Source organism: Magnolia sinica, chromosome 2, assembly GCF_029962835.1.
Source record: "Magnolia sinica isolate HGM2019 chromosome 2, MsV1, whole genome shotgun sequence".
Taxonomy (NCBI): domain Eukaryota; kingdom Viridiplantae; phylum Streptophyta; class Magnoliopsida; order Magnoliales; family Magnoliaceae; genus Magnolia; species Magnolia sinica.
Genome location: NC_080574.1, coordinates 133,647,046 through 133,668,530, shown reverse-complemented (window position 1 = coordinate 133,668,530; position 21,485 = coordinate 133,647,046). Strand labels below are relative to the sequence as shown.

The 21,485-nt window shown below is 40.8% G+C and overlaps 1 protein-coding gene across 2 annotated transcripts; it reads left to right on the top strand.

Moving 5' to 3' along the window:
- The first annotated feature begins 5,158 nt into the window (after positions 1-5,158).
- Positions 5,159-13,748, top strand: LOC131237730 (serine/threonine/tyrosine-protein kinase HT1-like). 2 transcript variants are annotated; one of them, XM_058235676.1, is made up of 4 exons: positions 5,159-5,766; positions 5,859-6,717; positions 9,083-9,538; positions 13,154-13,748. In XM_058235676.1, exons 2-4 carry the CDS (start codon positions 6,364-6,366, stop codon positions 13,400-13,402), a joined length of 1,059 nt encoding a protein of 352 aa, XP_058091659.1. In that variant the 5' UTR covers positions 5,159-5,766; positions 5,859-6,363; the 3' UTR covers positions 13,403-13,748. The 2 variants fall into 2 exon arrangements, with proteins under 2 accessions (XP_058091659.1, XP_058091658.1); XM_058235675.1 differs by having other exon boundaries at positions 5,159-6,717.
- Positions 13,749-21,485: the final 7,737 nt, after the last annotated feature.

Below are 21,485 nucleotides of genomic sequence, written 5' to 3'. Positions count from 1 at the left end.
TCACTACAAGCTTCACCTCTTAGCCCTAGCTAAGAGGTTTAGCCAACCATGATTAGGCTAATGACCTTAAGATTCATAAAAGAAAGAAAGAAAGAAAACAGCAAAGCAGATTTGAAAACAAACTCCAGCTCTCCCTGTCTCTTTCAATCGTCAAACCAATCCTCCAGCCTTGCTCTCTCTCTCTCACGTTACCATCAAGCCCAGGTCCAGCCTCGTTTTCTTTCCTGCTCCACGTCCAGGCACCAAGCTACGTGCCAGCAGCCACGCCCCTGCTCCCTGCTCGTTCACTCCTGCCGTGGATGCTCCACCTTGCTCCCCACGCTCCTCCTTTGTACACTTTCTCTCTCTCTTTTTTTATAGCACCCTCGTCGGCACCCAATTTCCGACCTCCATGCGGAAGTTTTTCGCATCAGAGACTGTGTTGGAGTCGGAATAGAAGGGTTTTCGCAGCAACTGAGTTCATCTGCGCAGTGAAAACGCAAAACGACTTGCGTTTGGAGTGTCTTTGCGGCGTGATATCGACCTACCTGACAATTCTGACATCTTGGCTAGGGTATTGGACTCCCTGTGGACACATTGGACGGTCTGGATCACTTAAAGTGTTAATGATCGTGACACACTACCTCCCGCAAATCCCGGATTCCCCGAACGCCCGTAAGGCGTACGCAGAGGCGCTGACGTGTTCGGTGGGCCCCACAGCGGTATTTTCGGAGAAATCCACCCCGTCCATTGGATTCAGGACGAAATTTCGGTCAAGAATGGGTAGTTTTGAACGTCCATTGACGCGGAATCAGAGAAGAAACACCGAAACATCAATTTGAAGTCCATTTATGGCCTCTGTATCGTGCACGTGTGCTTGCATGGGTCCAAAAGTTTAGCATGGGTTTAAAGAACTCATGGCCCTCTACAAGATGGACGGTTTGGATTTCCTACTGGGACAATGTGTGGGGCCCACTATCGTCCGCAAAAACGGACAGCGTCCGTTCGTCTCGCCGCGTGAAATGGAAGTTCCGTTTTTGGGAAGAAGATGCGGGTCAGCGCTGCTGACCCGCTTTAGCTTGTTTGGTGCGGCTCGGGTACGTGTGTACCTCATATACACACGTTGTATATGTGGGGCCCATTGTGATGTTCTATCAAAATCCAAACCATCCATTTGTTTCCTCATCTTATTTAAACCTCCGAGACCAAAATTGAGACAGTTCCAGATATCAGGTGGGCTCAGAATCAATGGTTTATGGGCTGATCTGTCAGTTGGGGCACTTCCATAGTGATCTGATGGCTGAAATTTGATATGTACGGCTAATTTATGGCCCTCAGGCCATGTATAAAGTTTTGAGCCAATCAGATGGCGGGAACTATGTGATCTTGCATTCTTCACCAATTTCGAGCCTCTTTAATGTGAATGGCCTGATTTCCTCGGATCCTTGATGCATAATTCCATCGATCTTCGTCCCTTGGAGTCCGTCCCTTGCCTTGGGTATCATCAGAGCGTTAAATCCATGGTTTAAGCACCCTTTTTCAGTTCATGCTTGTAAATACACTGCATGACCGATAACATCGAGAGTCTTCCGATATCATCAAAATTTGAACTTCGATGGTATTGAGAACGACTTCAATATATCGATGCACATGAGATTTTCTTAAGTAAAAACAGGGGCGCCAGATATCTGTCTGTCGATATTATCAAGCCACCTTCGATGGGCTCGAGATTCAAATATCGATGATATCGATATGTATATCGATACATCAATAATTCTGTCCAGATAAGTATATGGTTGCTAGATAGTTTTGTCTTCATTCCGATAGAATCGATTCGTTCATCAAGGACATCGATAGCGCAGGTCGAGCATATCAAGATGTGTATTGATACAATCGACAGAGAAAGAAAACTTGAAGATTTTCTGATTTTTTGAAAAATTTTTCTTACTTATAAACCCTATAATGTTCTAATTTATTTTAAGGGTTTTATATACCTGGTGTTTTGGGACATGGGATATGAGGCTTAAATTTATCTGAGGCGAGCTTGCACACATCTCGGTTGAGGCAAACACTTGAATTGATCTTCCTATGAGGCTCTGTAGTCTGTTCGACTCAACACTCATGCTAATTGACAAACCAGGGCACTTTCACCCTCTAGGATCAGCAACAACGCTAGCTAGATAAACAGTACATTTTTTTTATGATCAGGCTTCACATATCCTAACAAATACATGCCACGTGTATTTGTTGTGATAGATGCCTCTTATATTCTATAGAATGGTGCATGAGAAATTATATATAAAGCCTCCATAGGAGTTGTGAGAGTATAAATTGAGTTGCTTGAAATGTATAAAATCCAAATCAAAACTTGATCTGAAAAAATAGAACATTTTAAATATTTTTATGTACAGTATATAAATACTCTTTATGAAAATTGAATTAAGGTAACCTAAGAAAAACTCTAATTCAAATGAGCTAAAAAAATTTAGGGATGCTATCCATTTTTAAGAAGATAACGATTTTGACATAGAATCTTCTATGAAGTAAGCTTTTTATTTAGTGTACCACTCCAAGCAATTGGAAAAACACAGCGATGAATCAATAAAAGATCAAATATTCTACACCTAGGTTCTTCAAATCTGGACCACTCACAGGCCATTCACTATACATCACATCAAATAAATGGTTTGGATCATTGAACCGTGAGCATCACTCGTACAAACTAAAATCCCAAACGTGAGAAAATACACCTTCGAAGGATAGTACAACAAGAGGCCCCTACAACCATTGAACTTTTACATACTACCATGGTTGGACCGGGAGCGTAATAGATATTACCCAGGTGTTTCATACCTTGATAGATGCATTGTATATCCACGCTATCCATCAATTTTTCCATATCATTTTAGGGCCCGGTCTAAAACATGAAATAGATGTAAATCTCAAGTGCACTACACAATAGAGATTGAATGCTGACGTAGAGTGGGTTGCAGACAATTTCATGGTCAAGATTGATAAAAAAAGGCCCAGTCGACGACATAAGTGATCCAGACCATCAGACCTTAGATCGGGCGTATCTCGCAATCCGGAATAAGTTATCGGGCATAAAATATATGATTTTGAGTAGAACGGGCTACTTTAGCTACCCAACCCCGCTACGCCGGGTTGCACAAGCCGGGTTTTTGAAATACCCCTGGATCAATGGTCGTTTCCCTATTTTAATTCCGTTTTTATTATAAATGGTAAGTTTTAGTTTGATTATAACTCTTCATCCATTGGGCTTTAGGAGTTTCATCTGTTAGGCTTTAGGAGTTGTGCCCAACGCGAAAAGAGCTTAGAATAATTATGAGAACAGCTTGGTGAAGCCAAATAGGACACTTACTGTTTTTGGCGAAAAACGTTGCACACTAGTAGACATCAGCTTGGTAAGTTTACTATTTATAGTAAGTTGTGAATTCTAGGAGTTTTAGTTGTAGCTTACTTCTGATTTCTCTCCCATTGTATCCCTATTTAAAGGGTTGTGAACTCATTTATTTAGGGCCCGTTTGGCCAAGTGGATTAGAAGGGATTGGATGGTATTGGAAGTTAAATCCCAAGATTGGCCGGGCGTGCCAAACAGATTGGGTGATCTGATCCCGGGATATAGCAATCCCATAGATCTTAAGACAATCCACTGATAGCACCATCATTACCTTTAAATCCCATCTAATCCACCCTAATCCATTCAAATTTGCCTGGGACGTGTTTGGTAAGAAGGATTGGAAGGGATAGGAAGGTTTGATCCCGGGATTGGCCGGGCGTACCAAATAGACTCGATATAGCAATCCCGGGATATAGCAATCCTATGGATCTTAAGACAATCCACTGACAACACCATCCTTGCCTTGAAATCCATGCCATCCACCCTAATACCATTCAATCCCTTCCAATCCACCCGTCCAAACGGGCCCTTAATTCATCAATTAAAATTTAAATTTATTAGAATTTATTTTTATTTTCTTACTCTCTTTTCTCATGGATTTAAAAAGTCTTTGTGAGAAGTCCAAAAGCTCTATATATTTGCGGTAGTTATCCTTGAGGAAGACGGTAATCAACCTCATCCCGTTCATCCCTTCGTAAAATGCCCACGAGGACCACGTATTAGGAATTGAATGCCCACGTTAAAGTTTTGGATGAAGCTGATAAGCTGATATTTGTTGTTTCCCATGAGGTCTGAAACCTTATCAATAGGTTTGGGTGTCAAATGAACATTACAGTAGCCCTTCAAATTTTTTAATGGTGGGGCATCTAACGACCGTTGTTCGTGGTGTGATCCACTCGATATCTGGCCCTGCTTCATTTTTGGGACCATGTCCTAAAATGAGATGGAAAATTGATGGACAGCATGGATATACAACACGTTCAACAAGGAGGCCCACGGTTAGGTAAACACCCGCTAATGTGCCACCGTACGGCATATATTTCCTGGCTGATCACTTCCAAAATCTAATCCATGAAAAAGGTAACCCTCATCACGAATATCACTTGATAAGAAATTTATGCTAATCCAACGGTAAGGTAAGCTAAACCTGTATGCAGTGGTAAAAGAGTGAAAGGTGTAGAGTGTGCGAAGCGTGTGGGAGAATGGGAGGGATGGATGGATGTAATGATGAAATAGGAAGGAGAGGGTAGGCAGAAGAAAGAGAGAGGGTAGTTTAATAAAAGGGAAGAGAGAAAAAGGGCAGAAGTTGAAATAGAAAAATAGAAAAGAAAAGAGCAGAGGTCTGCATCATTGTCCCCCGTTGGGGACGTCAAAAGCGTCCGACTCGCCAACCTGGCAACGATACAGGATAACTTCCGATTGCCGCCGATTTCCTTCTCCGTCTTTTTAGTGTCTCTCTCTCACCTGAATTTAAATGCCACAGCCATCAGAAGCTACGAAGCTGTTTGGACGGGGCTACTCTTGAAAACTATAACAGAAGTTAATCTCTCTCTCTCTCTTTCATCCATCTGAAATTTCCGTACATTTCTAATCTCTCTCTCTGTGAATTCCTCTCTCTCTCTCTCTCTGAATCTCTCTCTCGCTCTGCGTTTCGCACCTGAAAACTCTCTCTCTCTCTCTCTCTGAATCTCTCTCTCGCTCTGCGTTTCGCACCTGAAAACTCTCTCTCTCTCTCTCTCTCTCTCTGAGTTTCTCACCTGAAAACTCTCTCTCTCTCTCTCTCTCTCTCTCTCTCTCTCTCTCTCTCTGTGTAGTGCCACAGCCATCAGAAGCTCGGAAGCTCCTTGCACAGACCTCTTAAAAACTATAACCGAAGTTACAGAATCTCTCTCTCTATCTCTCTCTCTCTCTCTCTCTCTCTCTCATCCATCTGAAATTTCTGTGCATTTCTTATCTCTTTCTCTATCCTGAACTCTCTCTCTCACCTGAAAACTCTCGCTGTGTTTCTCACCTAAAAACTCTCTCTCTCTCTCTCTCTCTCTCTCTCTCTCTCTCTCTGTGTGTGTAAACCATGTGAAATCTCCCTGTATTTCCTCTCTCACTATTATCCATGTGATATCTCTCCGTATTTCCTCTCTCTCTCTCTCTCTCTCTCTCTCTGAAAAATCGCTTTGATGAAGAAAAGCTTATGAGATTCTCTTCATCTGAAAGCAGAGCTTCATCTCTGGAGGAAAAGCTCTCATTCGAGCTACTTCGGCGTACACATAGCAGAGAACTGCTGATTTTCCTTCTGTTTCTGCGAGTTTTTACGCTTTTGGAAGCATTTGAGTTTGAATGAAAAGAATCCGACAATTTTCCTGCTTCAGGTGCGAGTCGGACATTCATCTTCACTCAAATGATGGTTATTTTCATTCTCGAAGAGAAACAAACAGCATTTCTTTCTTGATTTTCTGGTTAGGCTTTCTAGCTTGTTCAAATCTTCAAGCGGATGCAACAGACAGGGATCTGAGGAAGCTGATTTTTAAGAGAAGAAGGAAAAAAAGTCACAGATCTTTCTTTGATGTTTTGAGGTAGAATGCAAAAACAAAAAACTGACATTTCTTCAGCTGATGCACGGACGAAGAAACCAGAAATTTCATAGAAATCGAGCAACTTTCGCCCTTCTACAAGTGATTTTGATGCTTTGAAGTGAAACAACAGGCTCTTGAAATTGATTTTCTTCTTAGAGATTACTGCTATTTTTTAATCCTAGAGCGGCCAATATATGGTGCTTGGATGGTGATTTACGAGAATTACGCTCATATGTAGCTGAATTTGATGTCATTTTCTGCTTAAACATTCATCAATCACTGAGTTAGATCTGATTTACGATCAATCAAAATCGGGGAAGAATTTGGGATTTCTGGGGCCTACATTTGATCTAGATCGTCAGTTCTGGAGATCTGTGGCTTTGATCTATCAATATGTTCGATTTCTTTAAACAGATCAAGATTCCAGGCCGACTGGAAAGGGGGCTTTTGCTTGGGGAATATAACCGAGCATCGTCATGGTCGAAATACCTGGTCTCTTCTGGTGGAGAGATCAAAGGAGATGGGGAAGACGAATGGAGTGCTGATATGTCGCAGCTGTTTATCGGGAATAAATTCGCCGCAGGCCGGCACAGTCGGATCTACCATGGATTGTACAAGCAGATGGATGTGGCGATCAAGCTGATAAGCCAGCCGGAGGAGGACGAGAAGTTGGCTGCTCTGCTGGAGAGGCAGTTCATTTCAGAGGTTGCTCTGCTGTTTCACCTCCAGCATCCAAATATAATCACTGTAAGCTGATCTTTTTGCAATGGTGGATGTGTGGTTATGGCTTCTTTATTATTATTATTATTTTATCAGGTTAGTTTCTCATAGATAACGATGCAGCACATGTGTGCCAGATCTATGCTGTCAGGACCCCAATTTGTAGATGCTCTGGCCTGAAAATCATGCTGGTCTGTAAAATTAGTGGTGTATGATGGACATTATGTTGATCGAGCATTTACCGACTGTTCATATTCAATGTGTGTGGCCCACCAGATGAGTGACTATCCTGATTTTTAGACTAGAGCATCTACATGATGGGGGCGTGCCTGATGAATTGGATGCCATGCACATGAACCACATTGTCACACGCATGCCAAAGAATGGGACCCTGCATTGTCCCTTTTCATTTCTCTGTTGTTTGGCCTTGAAATGCAACGGACAGCAGAGAATATGGTAATCGTGTATAATCAAATTGGCATACGGACATGAGATCTACAAAAGAAAAATACAATGAATGGCTATGATGTCCTTAGAGATCACATTGACTATAACATTAGTATGTGCTGCCACACCTCTCAAACTCAAAAAATGGGAGTCAAGCAATCCAAGTTTTTGTGGGGAAGATTGTAATTTGTAGTCTCTATTTTCCCAATTAATTTTGAAGAGGTCACTTGATCAATGTGCAAAGGTAGTCTTTCTTAGCTGGCAAATAGAGTACCAAGCCATTGAATGACTTATCCCTTCTCTCCGTTTGGTACTCTTGTCTGTCCTTCCCCGAACCTTTCACACTCCACCACTCAACAATCCATCAATTTTACATGTGACTGTAAAGATCCAATTGCTATCAATTGGGCATTTTCTGTATGAAGGATCACCAGCACGTGTTGTCAACACGTGGAGAGAGTTCCATGATCGGTCGTCCGTACTCTCGGTGCTACCGTCAATGAAAGGGATGATTTTGACATTGATTTATGGAGTTGAATGTGAGCCAGCCAAATGAAATTTTCTTTTCAACTTTCTACATTCAGCTACACAAATCTTTGGTCAAAATCATTGTTCCGCACAAGGTGTTCCATAACAGTAATGGTGGCTGTAACGGCCACCACCGTTACCTTTACAATATGGGACATAACGGCTGTTATGGCCCTGTAACGGCCGTTATGGTCTCTCTTTTTTATTTTTATTTTTTTATTGAAAAAACCTCCAAAAAACCTATATCTACCCATAATGTTTATTAAAAAGTGTGAAAAACCTGTATATGTCCCGTAATAGACCATTACGGGACTATTGTAACATATGTCCCATAATAGACCATTATGGGACTATTACAGCATTTATAGGGAATATAATGTGTTGTTAATAGCAATTACATGTCATTTTATTTTTTTCCATAACGGCTGTTACGGGTCGTAACGTATAACGGTTGCCACCGTTATCTTTACGTAAAGGCCTTTACAGCACACCTTACTTCTTGATACAGTCCGTTGAGGGTAGGACCCAGAATATGAGTGGTCTAGGTCATCAGACCATCTATATATGTGGGCTCCGATGTGGTGAACATGCCGTTGATCTTGAGTTGTACCAGAGGCAAAATGAACTCCAGGTGATAGTACTCTTTCCACTTTGTTGTGGCATCTCTATGCATTTAGTGCACAGATGTGCATTTTGTTGTAGTACATAACATAAAGGGGAAACCTAACCTGGATGCAGCACGCCAACTTCCTTATCTGGTGCACTGTACTCAAATTGGACATGTCGCAGTAGCCCGTGATCCATGAATTCATCAAGTGGTCCCTCTCTATCAGCCATGATCAAGACACCTCACTGATTGTTGGATCTTATCCATCCATTCGGTGGCCTACTATTGGCAACATCCCACACTAAACCCCGAGAAAACCTGACCCATTGTCCAGGTAGGATCATCCAGTTTGATTGATATGATTGGTCCATCTATGATGAGATCCACCTTATTAATGGTCCCGCTCGTGGGCCGCTGTAAATATTTGAGCTTAGATTTTATTTATTTATTTTTATTTTTTTAAAATCCCATGTTGCATTTGTAGACTTAGTAAAATTAAGTTAATTCTCCATTCACGTGTCAAATTATATCAATCACAGCATCTTGATATAGACAAAGTTCTCCAATGATTTTTTTGAAGCAGAGATTTGTTTCACTCTCTTTTCCTCTTTAGCCTTTTCTCCTGACCCGAAATTGGAGGGATATTTCTTGGTCTATACAAAGTTCTCCAGTGATTTGTTTTAGAAGCAGAGATTTATTTCTGTCTCTTTTCTTATTTACCTTTCTCCCGACCTGAAATTGGAGGGAGAGAGGTTTACGATGATGATGATTCTTCTATTGATATGCTTGCATTCTGCCATAATTCTCTAGTTTGTTGCCGCATGCAAGAAGCCTCCAGTGTTTTGTATCATCACCGAGTATATGTCAGGCGGCTCCTTGAGACAGTATCTCCATCATCTGGAGCCCCACTCACTTCCACTTGAGTGGGTCTTGAAATTTGCACTTGATATCGCCCATGGAATGCAATATCTCCACTCTCAGGGGATACTCCATAGGGACCTCAAGTCAGAGAATCTACTGCTTGGAGAAGATATGCATGTGAAGGTTGCGGATTTTGGAATCTCGTGTTTGGAATCCCAATGCGGCAGTGGAAAAGGATTTACAAGTACTTATCGATGGATGGCGCCTGAGATGATCAAGGAGAAACAACATACTAGGAAAGTCGATGTGTACAGTTTTGGCATTGTGCTGTGGGAGCTCTTAACTGCATTGACACCGTTCCATGACATGACTCCAGAGCAGGCTGCATTTGCTGTATCCCAGAAGGTATGATCACATTACCATCTCTGTTGTGATATGAGTTTTTTTGATCTGAAATTGATTGTCCCTAGTGGGGCCCCCATTAGGTGATCGAACTGTTGGCTTGATGGACCCTGCTGTGGAGTGATCCATTTCCATCCAATCTCCTCCATGGCCTGTGAATTGACTGTTGAGCCAATAAATAAGCAAGGGTCCATGTTCAACTGGAAAAGGTAGAGGATTGAATGGATAGGATATCCCAATCTGGGATTTTTTTTTTAGCACGGTCCATCAATGGTATAGAAAGGTAATTGGGTGATTACAGATTTAAGAACATGTAGCTCTAGATGCTAAACTCAATGTAATAGGCAACTGTGTATGCATGTCTGTGAAGGGACTAAGAGCCTTAATATGCGGAGGCAGACACGACAGCCTAGCCCCCAAATCCAGCCTATTTTGTGCCGAGCCTCAAGGATCATGGGTTGGAATTGCTCTCCATTCTAGGTCTGTTGATTAATTGGTTGGACATGTGCTTGCATTTAACTGAAGGCTGGGCAAGTTGGCCTGCCTAACCCCACTTTTTCTTTTTTTGACATTGGTGGTCTGTGCATTTGGTTGGTAGGCCCAGCCCAAGCCTGATTTTGTTGTAGGTCATTAGCTCCTGGCTAGATTTGCACATGCTTTGGCCTGGTTTGGCCCATTTGCCACCCTAATCACGGCCCTTGATCATAGTGATAGGAAAATGGAGTCCACTCATTTTGTTGCTTTTGACCCATTGTTGAAGAGAACCCCAAAATATGTTCTGGTATTCAATGAAATTAGCTTAATCTATTAGCCAAAGCCATGCAACTTCCCTCATTTGAGGAAATATATAGTTTCCAGATTTTGAGGATTAACTGATGATCACCACCATTTGTCATCCCATTAGGACCCACATACAGAGACCATCCTATGATTGGAACATTCCACGTTCCAGGAGTTACACTAAATGGGCCACGGGGAGTTGCACCTAAGTGATGAATCTGAACATCAATATGTATAGCTTGAAGTGGGCAACTAACTGAAAAGAAAGTTTTCGATTGCACATATTCAACTCCTCAAATCAATGGTCAGGATCATCTTTAGTGTGTCATATATCATTTCCATTTCATAGAGGGTGCAAAAAAGTGTTCATCCTCATCGGAACTATTCGAAATGCCTCCACAAAGAAGCCACAAAAGTTGCATTTTAACGAGGAGACCTAATACCTGTCACTTGTGGCTCTTATGTGCCACTTGCAAGTGGTCTCAGATAAAAGTATACAATCTCCTGGTCATTTATTTCTAAGCTCGCTGACTCTACTCAAAACTCGGCTGAGTCAACTCAACCCGGCAAGATTTCAAGCTGAGTCCATATCGGCTGAGTCACAAAAATTCATCGAGTTGACCTGCTAACTAGGTCAACTTGACCAACTAGCTATGCAACAATTAGTTGCTTCTTCTCTTATTTTATAATACTTATATAAAGATAACAAATTGAAGTGTAGTTATTAACTGTAAAATCTTTCGAGTCGAGTCGGGTCAACTGCCAAATCTATTGAGTCAATTTGGGTCAAGTCTTTGAGTCGATCTGACCTGAATGAACATCGAGAAAAGTCAAAATTTCGTGATTTTAAACTATGCTCATGATATGTGGTCATATGCCTGCTAGCATTCTCATTTATTATTGTATTATTTTCATTTACCCAGAATTAGCCCAAACCATTCCCCCAATAAAGTGCTATGAATGAGGCAATTACATAAATGATTGGTTTGTTTAGGTATTAACTGGTAAATGTTTTGTTCGGTTGTCTGCAACAGTTCTAATTTCTATTGCATATTGAGGTTTATATGTTTTAAGATACATTTGGAAGTTCCTTGTTTCAGAAGGAATCTCAAATGGGGTAAGATAAGACCGTCCTGTTCTTATACCAATTGAGATTTAGGACAGAAAAGGATCAAAATTGAAATCTAACATAATGCTGTTTGCTTTTTCCATGCTGCCCTAAACGCACGTGGGTGGGGCCAGCTCAACCAATCCCCATTTGGTTGTACTTCCAAATGGTCCCCTAAAGAGCAGTCTTAAGTGCTTGCTTATGCAAAAAGATCATTTTAATTTATTGCCGAGATTTTTTTTTAAATTTTAATTTTATTTTATTTTTTATTTTTTGGTATTTGTACTGCAAAAAAGCCTCAATAATTCTGATTTTACCAAACAGTCTTGGCTTGTTCCAATTTTACAAAGAACATATTAAAATGTGGTTCTTGGCTAATGAAATGAATAAGATGGCCTCATCTTCCTCTCTTTTATTCTTTTTTGTTTTTTGTGTTTTGTTTTTGTTTTTGTTTTTTGTTTTTTTTTCGTTTTTTTGGTATTTTGGGGTTCACTTGGTGGGCCACAACGTAAAAAAGAATGGAGATAACCCAAAACCCTTCAAATTCACGTGTAGTCCACCTGATCATTGGATCGCCCTGATTTTTCATGGTGGGATGCACCTGTAGGATATGTTGGATGTAATACACACGCCATGTCGGCTTTAGAAAAATACTAGACAAGATTGTTTTGGTCATTTCACTCACCAAAAAGCACCTTCTAGTAGTTAAACAAAGAAAAAGAATCAGGTAATTGTTTTGTAAAATCAGAAATCTTGAGGAATTTGGGGGTAAAATCCCTTCATTTTTTCCTCAGCCTGCCAAAAATTTACACTCTGGACTGCTCTAAATTGTTTCCTAGTACGCACTGTTGTGTAAGTTGGTATTTACTTTAGAAGGGGAATGACAGGGTCCTTGGCATCATAGCGGATTAGGTGAGACCCTGATCTCACCCAAGACAGTGCAACCCTTACGTGGGGATGGGTTAACATGGGCCCACCTTGATGTATGCATTATGTATCCATGCCATCCATCAGTTTTCCAGATCATTCTAGGCCATTATTCCATAAATGAAGCAGATCCAATTATCAGGTGGACCATACCATAAGAAAAAGTGGTGATTAACCATTAATGGGCACAAAAGTTTTGGATCAAGCCAATATTGGTTTTTTCCCTTCATCCAGGATTATGTGACCTTATCAACGGATTAGATGGTAAATAAACACTAAGAAAACATTGAGGTGGGCCCTAAGAAGTTTTTAATGGTAGGATGCTCAATCACCAATGTTTCTTATGGTATGGTCCACCTGATAATTTGATCTGCTTCATTTTTTAGATAATGCCCTAAAATGATCTGGAAAAATGGATGGACGGCATGGATACATAATACATACATCAAGGTGGGCCCATGGTAGCATTGTACCAAAATTGTGATGTTGGGGCCTCCGCTACTGTACAATTGATATTTTCCTAGAATCTGAACCATTCAGGTAGTGGGACCCAATGGAAAAGTGGCATCTTATGAATGATGAAAATGAAAAGTATTAAGTTCTCAAAATTCAACTAAAATGTCCATAAATAAGAGGGTCAGATTGTCTAATCAATCTGATTTTGGAACTGTCCAATTTGCAGTGTCCACCATTTGGATGGTTCAGAATTTTCCAACATCCACCATAGTTGTGGTGATTGTTCATCTCATTCGTTGCAGACAGTTGTTTTGTTGTAATTACTTACATCAGTTGGGTTAATGCAGAATGCGAGACCACCATTTCCAGCTGCTTGTCCAGTGGCATTCACCAATCTCATCAGCCAATGCTGGTCCACCAACCCTGATAAACGGCCACATTTCGACGAGATTGTTTCAGTCCTCGAAAGCTATGCAGAATCCCTTGAACAGGATCCTGCATTTTTCTCATACTATGAGCCGACCCAACGTCACAACCTTCTACCATGTTTTCCCAGGTGTATTCCAGTGCGCAGGTCTGAAGCATTAAGAGCCTAGGATCTTTCTCTCTCCACCACTCTTCAATTCGGACTGTATGCATTGCATGTTTGTACGTTAATCCAGGCTCTACGATAGTGGGGCCCATTGTCGAATGATTTTAACCATCCAATTGACAGATATCAAATGGGCCCCATTAGTTGGTTGGTCCAAATTTACATTTATGCCATCTATATGGTTGATGGGTCACCAACATTTTGAAGAATGGCCGTGAACTGTCACCATGTACCATATTTTCCTAAGTTCCGGGTTCGTAATTTCAGTTAAATGTATTTATTTCAAGTGATGAATATGAAACAGGAACAAAAAGAGTTCCATTCAATATATTACAAGTTTATTTTCTTTATATGTGTAGCTGTTGGAAATTCGCTGCTGACCCAAGAACTATTAAAAAAAAAAAAAAAAAAAACCCGGTTTTGGTGATCGGATGGGTGATGGCAGAGATAATACCCATTAAGCAATTCCAATCATCAAACCAGTAGACTTTATAGTGCATGTGCTATTGCTGTCCTTGAAGTGGGCCATATATGTCACCCATATCATGGAAATGGGTTTGAATCATTTGAGTCGTTGAATAAGCAAGTTGTAGGCCCTACAAATTTGTAGTCACCAACTTAGTTTTGTGAGTAGTTTTGCATGTAAGATGGGATAATAAGAATTTTGAAATATAGTAACAAGTTTGCTAGGGAAATTTCAAAGGCATTTGTACATGCGAGATCTCATGCCTTATGTAGCTTATCTTAGTTTTTACATGTTAAGCTTAAGCTGAAGTGATTAAGTAACTTTAAGTAAAAAAAAGTTACTTCTAATTGATCTTAAACCAAACTTACTCATCTCAGATGAGTTGCTTATCTATTGCTATAAGTAAAAAAAAGTAACTTATTTAGTGAAATTTAGAGCTAGGTATCGAGTCGAGTTGGACCGAGTTAAGGCTAACTCAACTCAATCCAGTTTTGAAATAGACTTGACCCAAACTCGACTCGACTCAGTACCGAGTCCATTATGCTTGACCCGATCCGAGTCCAAGTCTGGCCTAGGCTAATCCGGACTCGGATAGACTCCGACCCAGTCACAAGTACCGAGTCGAGTTAGGTGTAACGGGTATCTACGGGATGAAATCACAAATCAAAACTTAGATTCACTTGACAAAATTGCAGCCATTCTATAAGCTACATGACTTCTCAAATCTGAAACGTCATATCTAAGTTTTTATTTTTTAAAATATATATGTACGAGTCAAGTTTCGGATTGAGTCAAATTAGTACCAAGTTGGATTTCAAGTCGAGTTGAGTCGAGTTACTGGATGACTTGAACTCGAAGCGGTTTGAGTTCGGATTGGACGAAGTCAACTCGATTCGGATCGACTCACCCCCTTTGGTTTCGAACGAGTCAGATGAGTCAAGTTTGCCATGTCAAGTCGTTTGTGCCTAGCTCTAGTAAAATCCCACTATGGTGTGAGTGCATTGGTGTGTGTGGAGTGTGAGTATGCGCGTAAAAGAAAAAGTAACTTATTTGGTGGTATCCAAACGGGCCCTTAACAGTGGCAGAAAACATAGATAAGTTCTTGTTGTCCACATGATCTGTGTACAGTGATCCTTGGTCATTGGGCAATAGCCGATGATATGTGCTATTGGCTATATGCCAATCTAACCATATCCATTTATAAGCCAATATTAGTAGGACCATCAATGAGTCGGGCTTTTTGTTTCCAAGCCCAACCCAAAATCATTAAGCCTTGCTCAAGCACCGTCCATATCCAAAACTATTTTCAAGCATTGCCTGGGCCTAACTCATATGATGGTTTGTATGACCCTTATGAACCCACACCCATCTACATTGGGTCAATCCATGATTAGGGCACGTTTGATTTTTCAAAGCTTGTGTAAATACCTTATAAATGGGTAATTATTACCATTTCACCCCGTTTGAAAATGCATCTAAATTTTTGCCTTGAAACTGATTCAAAAGAACTAGTTTAAATTTGTGGGCCGATGTATATTATATATCCATTCCGTTTATCCGTTTTATCACAATATTTTGACGCATGCATTGAAAAATGAGGCAGATCCAACACTCAAGTGACCCACACCAAAATAAACAGTGGCCTCAAGAGGTGTTTAACGGTAAGTGTTCGATTTCCTTTTTCCCATGGCCTCGTCCTTGAGCTTTGGATATACCTCATTTTTTGGCTCATGTGGACTAATGGATGAATGGTGTGGAAAAGCAACATGCATTACGGTGGGACCCATAAATACTAGTTTGGCTAGTGACCCCAACACAAGCCAGCTACCTGATGTCAAATCTCTGTGCGGCCATCACGATGTATCTGTTTTATCCACGCCCATCCATCCATTTTGCTAGATTATTATAGGGCCTGATTGGATTAGATTAATGTAGTGTTAATACTGAAAAATAAGTAATTATTCATGCTAACTGATGTTCGAGAGCTACTTTCTACTAAAATTAAAGGAAAAACACCATATTTGAAAAATCTGTGGAGCCCACCATGATGTATGTATCCGATCCACACCTTTCATCCGTTTTACCTGCTCATTTTAGCGGACACGCCAAAAAAGGAGAAAAATCCAAAGCGCAAGCAGATCACACCACAGGTAACATGGAGAAATGAACGCTTACCATGGAAAACTTCTCGTGGGCCACAGAAATTTTGGATCAAGCTGATATTTTTGTTTTCACTTCAACCATGTCTGTGTGACCTTATCAACATGTTGGATGACAGATACGCATTCTTGTGGAGCGTGAGCCACATTTCAACTTTCAACGGTGGATGTCAGCATTGTCCCTGTTTTCAACGGTGTGGTCCACTTAAGCTTATAATCTGGTCCAGTTTTAGGCTCAAGCTCTAAAATAAGCTGATAAAACTAATGGACGGCTTGAATCAAATACATATATCACAGTGGTACTCACGCATTTAATCATACGCAATCGATTTTAAAAAAATAAATTAAGGCGTAATTCAAATTCTCCCCAAGCACGCTATTGTATGGCTAAGCTAGTAATTACGGGTAAGTACACTGCAGTAACTAAATCCAAACAGGCCTTGGGCTATAGCCAAAAAACGAGGTAGATCCAAATCTCAGGTGGACCACAACACAGGAAAATAGATGGAGGGCGTGGATTTGGATCTGTTTTATTTTTGGGCTCATGCCTTAAAATGAGCTGGTAAAATGGATAGACGGTGTGGATAAAACAGATACATCGTGGTGGGGTCCATAGAGCTTTGACACTAGCTAGCTTGCTATTGTAGGGGTCACTAGGCAAACTACCTCCACTGATGTTGGGCTCAAGGTAAAAGGGAAGTGGGGTAGGTGGGACTTAGGGTGGCAAGCTTTAGTAGCTGTTTATACATTTGGTCGTACAGGATTGCGTGCAAGCAGAGATTGTGATGGAAGCTAAGTGGGGCCCACCGTGATGTTTGTGAGAAATCCACCTTGTCCATCCGTTTTTCCGGATCATGTTAAGACATGGCCCAAAAATGAGACAGATCCAGAACTCAAGTGAGCCATACCTCCGGGAGTTTTGCATCAGGCTAATATTTTTGTGATTTCAGTTCATCCAAGTAGGAATGACCTTATGAACGCTATGGATGGCATATAATCATCACGTTGGACCCCAAGAGGTTTCAACTGTAGGCATTTTCCTATACGCTTTTTCCTGTTTGGTGGCCCGCTTAGACTTTTGGATCTACCTCATTTTTTATGCCATGTCCTAACATGATCCGGAAAAAAAAAAAAAAAAAAGATAAAAAAAAAAAAAGGGGATGGACGGTGTGGATCTCTCACAAACATCGGGAGTGGATTAGGTGAGACCGTTGATCCACCAAGGTGGGTGGGACCGCCCCCACAGTCATGTATGTGTCTTAAATCCACACCGTCCAACAAATTTGAAAGATCATTTTAGTGCATGATACCAAAAACGAATCTGACTCAAATCTTAGACGGACCACACCAAAGGAAACAGTCACGATTGAATCCCCACCATTAAAAACTTCATAAATTCCACTGGAATGTTAATTTTCCATCCAACCTGTTGATAGGCTCCCAAACACCTAGATGAAAAGATGACACAAATATTATCTTGATCCAAAGCTTTTGTGGCCCACAAGAAGTTTTTGATGGTCAATCACTACTGCTTCCTGTACTATAGCCATATGGGACTTGGAACTGCCTCTTCTTTTTTTTTATTAAACCATGCCCTAAAATGAGTTTTCAACACGGATGGACAGCATGGATGTAGTCACATACGTTACATTGGGCCCCACAGTTAGTGGTCTTACCTCCCTACGTGGTTCCTGTGATCGGTGGTTGGGAGCGGTTGAATGCTTCAGTAGCCAAAAGGCTACTGAAGTGACGTGGTGAAATATTATTAGTTAGATACCAATCATCTCTATATTGCGATGAATGCTCCTTCAATTAGAGATCCATTAGACATCTTTTTATTTTTAATACTCATGTGTAGAGGTGGGCACAGGACGACCCGATCCAACTAACTCGACTCGTCCAACTCAGTCTGATCCGACTCGACCCAAACCGAATGGGTGAGTTGGTTCGAATTGAGTAAGCTTCGCCCAATCCGAACTTAAACCGAGTCGAGTTCGAGTTACCCAGTAACTCGATCTGACTTGACTCGAAATTCGATCCGGTTAGACTCGACTCGTTCTGAAACCCAACTCTCTAACCCTACTCCTACTCAATTTCAACCTCTCTCTCTCTCCCTCCCTCCCTCGTCCTCCTCCTCTTCCAAGCTCAGCAACCACCCACCACCATCACCCTCCTCCTCCTTTCTCTCCTCTCCACTCCCTCCCTCTCTCCCTCATCCTCCTCCTCTTCCAAGCTCGGCAATCACCTCCTCCTCTTCCTCTTCCTCTTCCAAGCCCAGCAACCACCCACCATCATCACCCTCCTCCTCCTCACCCACCTCCTCTCTCTCATCTCCACTCCCTCTCTCCCTCATCTCTCAATCCGACTCGGTGCCAACTCGACTTGACTCGGTACTTTTGACCAGATCGGACTCGGTGCGAATCAGTCAAGGCTAGACCGAACTCGAATCAAGTCAAGCATGTTGGACTTGATATCGAGTTGGATCAAGTTCAGGTCAAGCATATTTCAAAACTAGATTGAGTCAAGTCAACCCTAACTCGATCAGACTCAACTCAATGCCCAACTCTACTCATGTGAGAGTATTTTAGTAATTTACAGGTATTGTGATTTTTAATTCTTTAAATTATATACTGTATTAGGAATAGATATGTAGAATAATCTGAATCGTCCATTTATAAATGATCCATATAAAATAGTATGGAAATACCGCTTATCAGATTTCAGTGAATCTGATCATCATCATGTTTTTGTGCAAGAAAAATGAATCATCATTCATCAGGCCCACTTGGGAGTACGTAGATTGTGTTTCCTATCTCCACGTCACTCAATCATATCCGGACATGAATTTCCTGCAAAAGCCTCACTGGAAACCTAGGTGGAGCCCATCGTAATATTGTTGAGAAATTCACCTAATCCATCCATTTTTTTGAGCTCATTTTAGGACATGGGACAAAAAATAAGTTGGATTCAATGCTCAAGTGGGCTGAAAACATGAGGATTGGACGTCCACAATTGAAATATTCATGGGGCCACCATATTTTGAATTTGGGTAATATTTGTGTTATCAGCTCATCTCAATAGAAATGACGTTGTGAATGATATGGATGACATTTAAACATCAATGTCAAACCCAGGGAGGTTTCAACAGTAGTAATTTCCCTACCTACCTTATCCTTTAGTGCAGCCAACTTGATTCTTGAATACTGCGCACCTATTGTCTCAAAGTTCTAAAATGAGCTCACAAAATGAATGAATGGGGTAGATTTCTCACAAATATCATAGTAGGCCTTATCTAGGCTTTTGCAGGAAATCATGTCCGGCGTACCATTGTTTGGGTCAATTTCTCATTTTCCCCGGTTTAAGGAGAGGTCATTCATTCAACAAGCCCACTTGAGGTATATAGAATCTAATAAGCAGTGTTTGCACACAATTTTATATAGACCAATTATAAATATACAGTTCAGATCATTCTAAATATCTACTCTTGAATTAAAAATCCCATCCTCTACAAATTATTAAAATACCTTCAAATAAGTATCACAAAAATTGAAAGATCTCCAGCGTATCGAGGAAGGAATGAGCATTTATTGGTTCATCGTAAGGGAAGAGATTCCAACCGATCATGTTTCACCACGTGATTTCAAAAAGCCCTCTGAAGCGTTCAGTGTCGAATCCGCTCCCCTCGTGTATCGTCATAATCCGCTCCCGTCCTGTATGACTGTCTCGTCACGCCCCTGCGGTCTCCCCTAATCCGCTCCCGTCCTGTATCGTCACGGGTCGTCTGACCTTGACAGAATGAGAGCAGAGCATTGGCTATTTCACATGTGACCATTTTTTGCTTATTTCTAGCTGTCCAATTAATTAACCATAGGATATTTTTCATTTTTAACCGTCCAGTAAATGTCCACCAATCCCATTTTCAGATAATCCGATAATCTTAATTTCTGGTCCATGATGCATCTAAACCAGGACCAATAATATGGACAGCTTACTTTTAGTGACAAGTCACGTTTTCCATTTCTAAATAATTTAAGTGCCTGTGTATCATCCATCATAGTCTGCCTAAGTATGAAATTTTTTTCACTCGATCAAATCCATTAGCCGTCCATTGCTTTCTATAGTGGGCCCCACCTGATTAATGGATACATCTGATTTTTGTGCTTAATGATATTCAAGGTGGGGTCACTCATTAGGTTCTGATATGCCAGAAACTTATAACTACTGTAAGTCTGTAACCATGACCTGAGTATATGGACAAAACACTTTGGTTTTCAATTTGTGGAATTAGGGTCATGGTTTAGTGATCTAGACCATTGGATGGTTGGATCCCACCTTTGATGAACGGTCCCATGAAAATCTGACAGAGAAGAGGAGAAACTGGAGTTGCACTAGTAGTTGGAGTAGATTGTACAAGTGGCACGTATTAACTCAAATTAAACCGACTAGATTGCAGAACCGTTGGATTTCTCGTCTTTGATTCATGGACATTTGTTTATTCAAATAAGACCGTTGGATATTTTTCATTTGGAACCGTTCAGGAAATGTCCATAATCCGATGGTCCATACTCAAATGAGCTTAAATTTTTGTACATCTAAATTAGGACCCTTGATTTGGATGGTTTAATTTGAAGTACTTGCATGCAATGCATGCAATTTCTGTCTATTTTCTTAGTGCATGTGTATCATTCATCACACTCTGCCCGAGTATCAATCTTTTTTCTCATTTTGTTATGGTTTGCTCAGCCTCAACCACAAGCGAATGCACGCAACATCTACAAGTTTGTACATGTAACATATCCATTCCGTTAATCAGGTGGATTTGGCTCAAGTAAAAGATCTTCTACACCCATCAGGTCGGTCAAGATGTTAGAAATAGGTGGACGGGCGAGAAATCTTCATTTGAGTTTTTTTTCACCCTTACATTTATTTCATAGATTGTGGCCCAATTGACTATTAGATCAAACTGATTTTTAATTTAGAACATATAGATAGTGGTACTTCTCTGATGAATGGATTGGATCTCGTATATACGTATACATGTTGGCACATGTGTGGTGTAATCAGCTCCGTAAATTCTATGGCGTTAGAATGCGTTTGGAAAATCTAATAGAAAAAAGTACCGAATGGGAGCCAAAATGTTGTAGATGCTGATTTGTGCGGTTTCAAATATGTAGGGCTCATGGTTGCATGATCCAGGCGGTTGAGTTGATGGGCCCCAATGTAGATGGAGGTTGCTTGAAAAACGACTGGAATAGGGAGACGGTATCACGTGGATCGGTCACCTTAAAATAGAAGGTTAAGAAAAAGGCAATAGCTGTCCAAATTCAATTTTGTGGTCCAGGAAATTGTGGGCATTAAGGTTGGATGATCCTAGCCATCCAATTTATGGCCATTTTTTCCTTTGAATGTGGAAATTAAATTTTGGCATTAAGTAAATAACAGAGGAAATACTGACATGAATT

Bases quoted from the DNA above. Each gene is read 5' to 3' on its own strand.
- LOC131237730 (XM_058235676.1), top strand. From the start codon at position 6,364: ATGTTCGATTTCTTTAAACAGATCAAGATTCCAGGCCGACTGGAAAGG. The intron at 6,718-9,082 runs GTAAGCTGATCT...ATAATTCTCTAG, and splicing joins AGCATCCAAATATAATCACT to TTTGTTGCCGCATGCAAGAA. The intron at 9,539-13,153 runs GTATGATCACAT...GGGTTAATGCAG, and splicing joins CATTTGCTGTATCCCAGAAG to AATGCGAGACCACCATTTCC.